General features: G+C 32.2%; 1 protein-coding gene across 1 annotated transcript; it reads left to right on the top strand.

Moving 5' to 3' along the window:
• The first annotated feature begins 8,349 nt into the window (after positions 1 to 8,349).
• Positions 8,350 to 12,450, top strand: LOC127867435 (neuropeptide S receptor-like). Its single transcript, XM_052408587.1, has 2 exons — positions 8,350 to 8,854; positions 11,245 to 12,450. The coding sequence occupies exons 1-2, from the start codon at positions 8,369 to 8,371 to the stop codon at positions 11,986 to 11,988; spliced, it is 1,230 nt and encodes a 409-aa protein (XP_052264547.1). The 5' UTR covers positions 8,350 to 8,368; the 3' UTR covers positions 11,989 to 12,450.

The raw sequence follows: 12,450 nt of genomic DNA, 5'->3' as shown, positions 1-12,450 counted from the left end.
TCACAGATATTATCACAAAACACACAAATTATGTAGATTCACATCAATCTCAAATCTTTGTACTTTAAATTAAGTAAGAGATAAACATTTCAATTTATTTTAATATCTTATTAACCAGACGTGTTCAAGTTCAAAGATCCATGTTTTGTCATTAACAGAACCCATTATGTATGATGTTTTATTTAAAAACAAACTGATCTAAGTATCTTCGTTTGTCAAAACAAATTCATCTGATTAATGTATTTACATCTTACATAAGCATCTGCTTCTTAATTATTTTCCGTGATTATCAATAAAATATTCTTCGAACGGTGGAATGGTGTAGCGCGTTAAACTTCAATCACAACTCGAAAATGCATCAAAATGAACATCTTTTAACTAAAGATAACATTTACACATGTCAATTGCATTTCTGTAATCGGATGGTTTGTTTGTCGTTTTCATAATCGTGTACATAAATCGCACATGATAAATGCCTCACAAAAGGCTTAATTTTGATGGAGATATTCACTTACAAATGAATGGAATTAAAATTAAATGCAGTCATATTTGAAGCAGGGTTGTTGTTTGTATCGCTCATTTAATTCTATTTCGGTAAATAAATTTAAAAAATGTATCATATTAATTTATTTTTTCATTTAAAGTGCCTGAAGTAACAGACCTCCGAAATATATTTTTAACGCAGTGGTTTACGCAAACTTCGAAAGTTTCTCAAAACCCTTTAAGGTTATTTATAAATTTTCATTTTCAAGCGGGTAAATGTAATAACATAATTATCTTCCGGAACTCGTGCGTACACGCAAAATACAATCGAAATACAAAAACCGAAGATGATGTGAAAACCTGTAAATGAGCGATTTTAGCAAACATCCTTCTTGCAGATGACACATGTCCAAATATCACAATATGATTTATTTGCAGCACTCCTGGCACAAACGAATGAAACATAAACGTTTTTACAATCTGCATTTAACCCGACAAACATCGTTAAATATACATTAAGGTTCAGAATTTTGTGAACACGTATTTAGCTAGAATTAGCTAGCATTCAATATAACATGGGTAAAGAAAAAAGAACTTTATTAATTTAATGTATCGTGCTATTTGTTATTGTGGGCCGTTTACTGCAGATGTGGCATCCGGGAATTCGTTGACGTGGGCAACATGTTATTTTATTGCTCATGGTTTTGAATAGCATGAATCAGAGCATTAATGTTACAAACCACATGATTTATGTAATTGAACATTTGACGAGAAAATGTTGTGCATGTTAACATATGAATCGTCCGTAAAGCGGTTTTATGTAGGCGTCACTGTTCGACGAATACGAAATGCGACAAAACTGAAAGTTAATTATTAAACGACAGTGCTTCGTATTATTCTTTGTAAAAAATAAATGCATTATGTGTAATTATAAAACGTTAAAATGTTAATATTTTGGTCGGTTCAGTGCCAAAAGTGAAATATCCTGCTATTTAAGTAAAAACAAACCATTTATTAAATGTCAGTGTACTCGATACAAAGCATTAACACAAATTGTTCAATATATTTTCTGATTGATGCCGTATTTATTAATACGCTTAAAAAACAATGGTCGTTTATTGTAATATTCCATTAGCAAATGAAATAACTAGAGTATGCATACTTATTTTCCTGTATGCTACTTTATACATGTTTCCTTATCTATGGCTACCTGCAAGCTTCATGTTATCATAACAACTCAATACATTGCTTTTATCGAGCACCCAAATATGAATCAATTTATCTATGCTCACTATTGTGTAAAACGTTTAACAATAAAAACTTTGTAACAGGTTTGGTTTTCAGAAGAAAAACCATTTTGTATATTTGTGTACGTATAAACGTAAACCTTTTTTATTTGCAGATCCATTCGATAATTTGTATTTGTCATGTTTCACCATGATGATTGGTAACCAATCACCAGGTTATTGTGATCGCTAGAATTTTAATTGTTATAAGCAAAAGGTACCCATTTGCATGATTTGATCATTTAGTTTTAAATCATCTTGTATATGAAGTTCATGTTTATGTATTTTTATCAACGGATTATATTGAATAGCATAGACGTATATTTTAGGTTAAGTTAAACAACTACTATGCGGTTTAAGCCGTTACTATTGACTATGCATACATTTCATGAATAAAACATACAGTCGTCTCTAAAGTATTTGTCAACCGTTAAGGTCATGGAAGTGTGATTTCTTGTATGAAATAATGTGATTTATAAACAATTGTATTTCCCGTATCGTTCCGGCGATTTTGCGACCTTCATAAAACAAGCTACGACAGGTCAAGAAATATAGCCGCAAAAAAAATGAATAAAAAAGTATAGCATGCGTCGCCCTTGTGTCGTTCTGGTTGTTATTTTATTGTCTTTCTGGCTTTTTGTCGTGATGGCGCCCTTTTCAGCATGCCAGAACGCTATAAAGGGCGAATAATACCATTATTTATAAATCGGCGAGTATATTAGTTGTTGATAATTCGAACATGTAGGTTTTGTGATCTAACGTCCGTAGAAAATGAGAAACATTTTCTACTTATTATATGTTATTTATATAACAATATCAAGACGGACATGCTTGGTGATATCTTCTTAAAACATGACTTCATTCATCTTAACCCAGAACGAAGGTTTTGTCATATATTGAATTTATACCCCGGGAAGACTGCAAAGTTCATTGTTAAAGCATATTCACACAGGCAGTCCGTAATATATTAACTGTAAATTTGAATCCGTATCAGTGTTGTCACTTTAGTTGATAGAATTACATTATTTGTTTGTTATTATAGTATACCCAATTGCTTAATGCTGCTCTGTGATGAAAAACCGTTTGTAAAACACTATAATATTTTAACATTGACCACATAATCGTGACCACTTGAAGCTGTATATATTTGCTCTATATATGATATCTGTGTTTTCTCAGTTACACTCATGCATCACTTGTTATGACCTAGAACGATATATATATATATATATATATATATATATATATATATATATATATATATATATATATATATATATATATATATATATATATATATATATATATATATATATATATATATATATATATATATATATATATATATATATATATATATGTTTTACGTGTAGAATGAGCTTAACAGCTGAGGTGAATTATAGGCCCAATGGGCCGGGTTCTTATTTTATATGTAAATATTATTGTTTGATTTATATGAAATGCACATGTCACTATAATAAACTATTTCCTTACATACTTTACTCAGTTGTTCCGTAAGTTGTTGTGTTTGTGACCTTAAAACCATTTGAACAAAATTAAACAAATCAGCCATCAAAGAGATAATTTTGCCCGGTTAGTTCTAAATGTTTAAGCCTGTTTATGGAGTACATCCCCCAGCTCAACTTTCCCTTTATAATGAATTATAATGTACCCTGTCGAAAAAATATCTGTCTGCTTGTTGTTATATCGAAATGCTTATACTTTTTAATTTATTATATGAATGGCAGTAAATTGATATCCCAGCAAAAATAGAACGTGAAATGTCATTTTGCTAGACGTATTAACAAATCTAATGAATGTATTGTCTGAATTATAGAAAGGCTGCATGTATTTTCAAAATATATAATCGCATTTGTCTTCTCTATGTGTTATAGGGTATGCATGGACCTAGCGCATGTTAATATGTTTAGTCGCCTGATCTACAGACTAATGTGACAATGTATGAGTAGAGTAAGCCTTATCCAGTCTCCGTCTAATATAGTTACACATAGATCCGTTGTGTTATTATATTGAACATATAGAGATGATGCTCCAGTAACAATACAAGGAGAAAAATAAATGACGTTATCAGCTAGTGTTTATCTGAATTGACCAGTGCCATTTTGCCCATTAAATAAAGTACAATGCATTCAATACAAAAAACGAATGATAACAATTAGCTTGATCGCTGAAACGATCAGTGAAAAGTATTCAGGAGCTGAAAAGAGGTTCAAAGGCTTACCAGACTTCACAGATATTATAACAAAACAAACAAATTATGTAGATTCACATCAATCTCAAATCTTTGTTCTTTAAATTAAGTAAGAGATAAACAATTCAATTTATTTTAATATCTTATTAACCAGACGTGTTCAAGTTCAAAGATCCATGTTTTGTCATTAACAGAACCCACTATGTATGATGTTTTAATTAAAAACAAACTAATCTAAATATCTTCGTTTGTCAAAACAATTTCATCTGATTTATGTATTTACATCTTACATAAACATCTGCTTCTTAATTATTTTCTGTGATTATCCATTAAATATTCTTCTAACGGTGGAATGGTGAATAGGCGCACGATGTCAATGACAATGTTGTTTTTTTTATTTATTGATTTATTTATCTTTTAGTTACCCGTTGTTTATTATAATGCATACACACACTAAATTAATAAAAATCTTCCGACAAACCGTCTTCTTAAAAAAAAGATAGTTCGACAATGTACATAGATATTGACAAGGTAAATCACTCGCCATTTTCTAAAGCAACGGAAGTGCGTCATTATGCATAATTAAATCGCTGTCACCCCGCTCGCTTATTGAAATGCGCGCGCAGGCCGGGAACCTCGCTCTTTCTCTATCTACTTTCAGTTTCAACAGGAACATCCACAGACGATGTTATAAATCCTTGTAACTATTCTTTCACTCAATTAATGGGGCAATCAACAAAAGATATTGTAAATTGTATACACATGAATCATTCCTTACCAATTGTTAAACTTGATTTCGTCTGCCATGGTGATTTCCAGAAAAAAAATCAGCACGTCAAAAATCAAATCTGGCGCCCATAGTGTTTAGTGGCTATAAGTGTGTATAAAGAGCGAGGTTCCCGGCCTGCGCGCGCATTTCAAAAAAGCGAGCGGGGTGACAGCGATTTGATTATGCATAATGACGCACTTCCGTTGCTTTAGAAAATGGCGAGTGATTTACCTTGTCAATATCTATACATACATAGTCGAACTATCTTTTTTTTTAAAGACGTTTTGTCGAAAGATTTTTTATTTATTTAGTATGTGTATGCATTATAATAAACAACGGGTAACTAAAAAATAAATAAATCAATAAATTTAAAAAAACATTGTCATTGACATCGAGCGCCTATGGAATGGTGTAGCGCATTTACCTTTAATCACAACTCGAAAATACATCAAAATAAACATCTTTTAACTAAAGATAACATTTACACATGTTAATTGCATTTCTGTAATCGGATGGTTTGTTTGTCGTTTTCATAATCGTGTACATAAATCACACATGATAAATGCCTCACAAAAGGCGGGTTTTACATAGTTCTTAATTTTGATGGAGATATTCACTTACAAATGAATGGAATTAAAATTAAATGCAGTCATATTTGAAGCAGGGTTGTGTTTTTTTATCGCTCATTTAATTCTATTTCGGTAAATAAATTTAAAAAAATGTATCAAATCAATTTATTTTTTCATTAAAAGTGCCTGAAGTAACAGACCTCCGAAATATATTTTTAACGCAATGGTTTACGCAAACTTCGAAAGTTTCTCCAAACCCTTTAAGGTTATTTATAAATTTTCATTTTCAAGCGGGTAAATGTAATAACATCATTATCTTCCGGAACTCGTGCGTACACGCAAAATACATTCGAAATACAAAAACCGAAGATGATTTGAAAACCTGTATCTGAGCGATTTTAGCAAACATCCTTCTTGCAGATGACACATGTCCAAATATCACAATATGATTTATTTGCAGCACTCCTGGCACAAACGAATGAAACATAAACGTTTTTACAATCTGCATTTAACCCGACAAACATCGTTAAATATACATTAAGGTTCAGAATTTTGTGAACACGTATAAAGCTAGAATTAGCTAGCATTCTATATATCATAGGTAAAGAAAAAAGAAATTTATTAATTTAATGTATCGTGCTATTTGTTATTGTGGGCCGTTTACTGCAGATGTGGCATCCGGGAATTCATTGACGTGGGCAACATGTTATTTTATTTCTCATGGTTTTGAATAGCATGAATCAAAGCATTAAAGTTACAAACCACATGATTTATGTAATTGAACATTTGACGAGAAAATGTTGTGCATGTTAACATATGAATCGTCCGTAAAGCGGTTTTATGTAGGCGTCACTGTTCGACGAATACGAAATGCGACAAAACTGAAAGTTAATTATCAAACGACAGTGCTTCGTATTATTCTTTGTAAAAAATAAATGCAATATGTGTAATTATAAAACGTTAAAATGTTAATTTTTTGGTCGGTTCAGTGCCAAAAGTGAAATATCCTGCTATTTAAGTAAAAACAAGCCATTTATTAAATGTCAGTGTACTCGACACAAAGCATTTTAAGGGTTTGGAGAAACTTTCGAAGTTTGCGTAAACCATTGCGTTAAAAATATATTTCGGAGGTCTGTTACTTCAGGCACTTTTAATGAAAAAATAAATTGATTTGATACATTTTTTTAAATTTATTTACCGAAATAGAATTAAATGAGCGATAAAAAAACACAACCCTGCTTCAAATATGACTGCATTTAATTTTAATTCCATTCATTTGTAAGTGAATATCTCCATCAAAATTAAGAACTATGTAAAACCCGCCTTTTGTGAGGCATTTATCATGTGTGATTTATGTACACGATTATGAAAACGACAAACAAACCATCCGATTACAGAAATGCAATTAACATGTGTAAATGTTATCTTTAGTTAAAAGATGTTTATTTTGATGTATTTTCGAGTTGTGATTAAAGGTAAATGCGCTACACCATTCCATAGGCGCTCGATGTCAATGACAATGTTTTTTTAAATTTATTGATTTATTTATTTTTTAGTTACCCGTTGTTTATTATAATGCATACACATACTAAATAAATAAAAAATCTTTCGACAAAACGTCTTTAAAAAAAAAGATAGTTCGACTATGTATGTATAGATATTGACAAGGTAAATCACTCGCCATTTTCTAAAGCAACGGAAGTGCGTCATTATGCATAATCAAATCGCTGTCACCCCGCTCGCTTTTTTGAAATGCGCGCGCAGGCCGGGAACCTCGCTCTTTATACACACTTATAGCCACTAAACACTATGGGCGCCAGATTTGATTTTTGACGTGCTGATTTTTTTTCTGGAAATCACCATGGCAGACGAAATCAAGTTTAACAATTGGTAAGGAATGATTCATGTGTATACAATTTACAATATCTTTTGTTGATTGCCCCATTAATTGAGTGAAAGAATAGTTACAAGGATTTATAACATCGTCTGTGGATGTTCCTGTTGAAACTGAAAGTAGATAGAGAAAGATATCACCAAGCATGTCCGTCTTGATATTGTTATATAAATAACATATAATAAGTAGAAAATGTTTCTCATTTTCTACGGACGTTAGATCACAAAACCTACATGTTCGAACAAATAAGACGTGTTGTTTGAAACGATTATCGAACGTAATAATCAATTGACCTGTTATCATTTAGTGACAATTAAGCCATGCAAAGGGTTATTAAACAGAAATGAGAGCATTATTTAAAGGGATCTTTTCACGTTTTGGTAAATTGATAAAATTGAAAAGTTGTTTCAGATTCGCAAATTTTCGTTTAAGTTAAGATATTTGTGTGGAAACAGTAACACTGAACATTTACCATGGTCTAATATAGCCATTAGATGCATCTTTTGACGATTTAAAAACCTGAAAATTATAAAGCGTTGCAAGGCGAAACGATTGAATTATTTGGAGAGTTCTGCTGTTGTCGTTTAATTTTGTGAAACTACGAAGATTGCTAATATAAAGTATGAAATACGTTGCCCATATATAATTGGCAGGGTGGCCGAGCGGTCAATTTGGTTTTTACTCCACGATTCCGGGGGGTCACTGGTTCGAGCCTTGCTGCGGGCTACTTTTTTTTCCTTTTTTAAATTTTATTCTTGATTTTTTACTGGTGCTTTTTAGATCCAATGTTTACATTTATCAATATAAAGCATTTAATGACAATCTTCAAAACATGCCAAAATCTGTGAAAAGTCCCCTTTAATACATGTTAGAAGTAACGTTGATATCGAAAACCTATGTATAACAACCTTATAATTGTGCAGCTGCACGTTAAACGGCAATGAACCATATAATGTATGTTTACGCACTTAAATGCATGTTTCTTTGAAGTGGATTAACTATAACATACACATTAGTTCTCCATTTGAGGTTGTAAAATAATAACGCAACAGCTGTAATGCTTAAATCGGCTCAACTTCAAAACCAATATACTTTAAGTTTAAACAAGTTATTGTATTCTTCTATTTCAGTCTAAATAACTAACTCACCGCCGATATGGATACCACTACAAATATTGTAATGAACATCTCACATCAGATGGAGCATGCTATAAACGTCACGGACCGAAGCGTTGCGTTAATTGGGTGTCCGAACAGCGTGAACGACATCGCACTCGACAAAACCTACAGACTTTTGATTCTTTACGCGACCGTATGTCTCTGTATTTTCGGAAGCATTCTTGTCATTTTGTGGACGATTCTGAACAGTCGCGTCTCCAGCAACTATAAGAACAAGCACCATTCTCGTGTGAACATTTTCATACTGAATCTGATTGTAGCCGATGTTTTAGTCATCCTTCTGGCGGTTGCCCCGCAGATTATCTGGGAATACTCGGATCGGCAATGGGCAGCTGGGGACTTTATGTGCCGCGTGTTTAAGTTTATGCAAACTTTTTCCATGACAGCAAGTAATTACATGCTAGTCGTCATAGCAATTGACCGCCATCAAGCTGTCAGGTCGCCCCTAAAGGAGTCATTCTCTGTAAGTAAAATGGTTCTATAATTTAATTTGTTAAATGTTCAATTTGACGTATGATTTGCTTTGCTTACATTTTTATAGTATCAAATTGCCGTTCATCATTCTGCCTCTTGTGCTGCTGATGATGATGACGATGATGTTAATGATTGTTGTTATTATAATTATTATTATTATAAAATAATTATTCAATTATTGTTATGAATTTTTTTTTAGTATAAAACGGTAGTAACATGTCACTTCTCATGAAATGCTCCATGACGTGATAATAATAATTATAAAGTCAATTTTATTGGAAAATACATTAGTACAGAGCCAAACAACATACATTCGATGGTCCCAATTTAAAATGCCATACTAACAAAAACTTAAGTTTTCAGGAGACGTATTTTGTTAAACATTTCTTGCACAAAATCAAATAAATATTATTTTTAACATTTTTAAGTGTCTCATAATGGAGCATGTTTGTATGGAATTAATTTGACGTTAAGTTAATAAATCTTCTGTAAAATGTATCTTCGTCATTTAGACTTGCATTTATGTGATGTTTCGGCAAATTGGACACCTAATTGTAATATATTTGTTTCAATAGAATAAACTATGCCACTGTTTTCCATTAGATAAAACAAAGCAATGCATATTGTTCTGTTTAACACGGTGGCACAGAGGTGACAACCGCAATTCTGTATTTATAGTGTGGCCTAACTTGTGGGAACAACTTATAAAGTTGAGGGAACAACTTCATAAGTTGAGGCTTCAACTTAATAACTTGTAAAACAACTTTTAAAATGACTTGTGAAAACAGTTACTAAGTTAAGGCCTCAACATTTTATTTATTTTGATCTCTTTTTGCGTTCACAATGCAATAAATGTACATCATTAAATTATTATATCAGCAAAAGTTTACGTTTCGTCAATTTGCCTTAAAAATACATGGCTATATTGATACTTTAATATATTAATTAGCGCGCAAAATGCCGAAGTTACAATTTTTTGAGCTTTGTCATTTTGACTTCAATTAATTGCGGTTCGTCATTACATCACTTGACTTTTTTTAGCTGTTGCGATTGGTTAACTCGTTCGTTATTTTGGGGTATATGCGCATTGATTTCCCGCTTTTCACAGTATCAAAATCGCGAAATGCCAAAAATGTAGTTTCGGCATTTTAAATTGGGATCATCGATATGACATGTGATGGTGTCAAAAATAAATGACTATTCAACATGGTGATGTAAAGTATGGTAAATATAAAATGATCCTTAAATAATTATTAATTAAAGGTTGTGAAAATGTTAACCATTATAACATGCGCAAAGTGAAACACACTCGTATGCACCATAAAATAGACAAATGTTGATGACATTGGTTGCCGTAATACTACACACAAAAACAATACAAAAATATGTACTTAATTAATACTAACAGTGACTATATCTTAGATCGAAATCCATTTTAGTAAATTTGCTTGGTTAATATCTTTCTTTTTAAAGTTGTTATATGTTTATTAAATTTTATAATAGAAGGCCAGTGTAGATAATATTTATGTAAAACGGCTTTCTTAAATATATATATAATGGACACACTACCACAAATTGTATTGATTCTCAACTACACCCATATTAAAAATTGTGCACAAGCGTTCGCTTCTATAAATATTTCTTCACTGAATACTGAGTGTGCAGTACAGTGATGTCTCGTGTATTATATTCCTAACATTTACAATAATATCTAAATAGTTTTCAATGTCAAAATTTAATTTAAATAATCGATAAGTATCAAGTTTGGGCAAGTTACCAATATCAGTAACCCATGTTTGTAAACTGATATCCTTTATACATTGACAGATACAATTAACATCACTAGTGGTTATCTCAGATTTATAATACAAAAAAGACAATCCTTATTCCTGACGCAATATCTTGAATATGCGAATTTACGGCATCTAAATCTGGCAACAATTTATTAAGTAAGGAATGTGGAGTCTTCTATATTTTTTAACCATATTTTTAAATGGACATTATCTTTGTTGAGAGCTGGGATGGAATCCCCTAATCTCAGTACGTAGGTCTCTATTTTCAGAATCATAGCATCAAAAAGACTAATTTTTATCATCAATATTGGACGAGATTTTAGAAAAGAGTTTATATAGAAAACATTGCTCTAGACACTTGTTTAGATGAGGCTTCCTGTGCATTTAAATGGTCGGGAGGCGTCGTATTTAAAACAAGTCTTCGCTTGTCGAAAATCATGTGTGTCCGCAGGTTCGGTTGTCCTTTATAGTTGTGACAAAATATCATGAGAAAGTCTCGGCCTACCAGTCACTATAATTGATACTTATTAATACACAGTGCATAAAGATATAGAAGTTCGTTAATAACCATTCCTTTTTTTTACAGGTATGTAAAATGGCAGGACTGGGTTGGTCACTTGCAGCTCTCGTTTCTCTTCCGGTCGCCGGAATTTTTCACACAAACGCCAACCCGGACGGAGGCATGCGATGTGAAAACATATTCCGATATAGGCCACTGTGGCATCGTCAGATCTGGATATGTTGGGTTACATTCTCGGTGTTCCTTCTTCCAGTTGTTACTCTGCTCATCTCATACATTCGAATCTTCATGGAAATCTCGAAAAAAGCCTTTCAAAGAAACAGTTTGAAATATAAGCCTACAAATGGCGAGCTCTGTTTACGATGTACGCCCTCAAATTCATTGCCTCGGGCAAAATCTAAAACATTTAAAATGACGTGTGTTATAATATTGTCGTTTATTATTTTTACGACGCCTTATTTCATCATTGAAAACCTTTTGTCATTTGGACTGCATTGCGTTATTTCGAAAAAGGTTTATGGGTTGATGGCTGGAATGGCTGCATGCAATTCTGCAACGAATCCCTTTGTGTTCCTTTTCTTTAATGTAAATTTAGAATGGTTGAAAAGCATAAAGAACGTAGGTAACCGCCGAGTAAGTTTTGGGTATAACTCTTACCAGAATGGTTCATCAAGCGTCTATTCACATCAAAGAGCCAGATACAGCACAACCACAACATTTATGAGACCAGAAACGTGTGAATCCTATAATGGGGCGGAAAAAGGTACTTCTGACGAACAAATTAGCAATTTGAGTAAAATGTGTTGCTAAAGTTTCAATTTGCGAATTGAACAGTTGCGTTTATCTGATTGCAGAAAGATAAAAATCAGCTCCCACAAATTTTTGAATAAGTCTTGATATACGACCATTATTTTAAAAACATGCGGATAACAAAAATTACCCGAATCTTCCAGTAGCATAGCCATTATTCGGATTTTGGTTAACGTTTACAAAATGTTCTTCCTATGTCACCGATTGTTTATCCTATATTGATCTTATTACTTCATGTACCTATCGAAGTGTGTTAATTTTTAGCATTATAGACGGTTTAAGGTGTGTATGTATTTGATAAAAGTGTTTTTATAATGTCGAAAGATAATTAAAATATATTCGCTTCGTCGATGGATGTTTGGTTTATCATGCACTGAAATGATATATCACTTAAATGTCTATAGGTACCAGACTAACTTTGCTCATATTCAATTTAAGTTTATGTTTAAACACATTAACAAT

The sequence above is a fragment of the Dreissena polymorpha genome, chromosome 1, assembly GCF_020536995.1.
Source record: "Dreissena polymorpha isolate Duluth1 chromosome 1, UMN_Dpol_1.0, whole genome shotgun sequence".
In the NCBI taxonomy this organism is placed as follows: Eukaryota; Metazoa; Mollusca; class Bivalvia; order Myida; family Dreissenidae; genus Dreissena; species Dreissena polymorpha.
The sequence above is the reverse complement of the archived record's forward strand: the minus strand, read 5'-3'. Positions and strand labels throughout refer to the sequence as shown.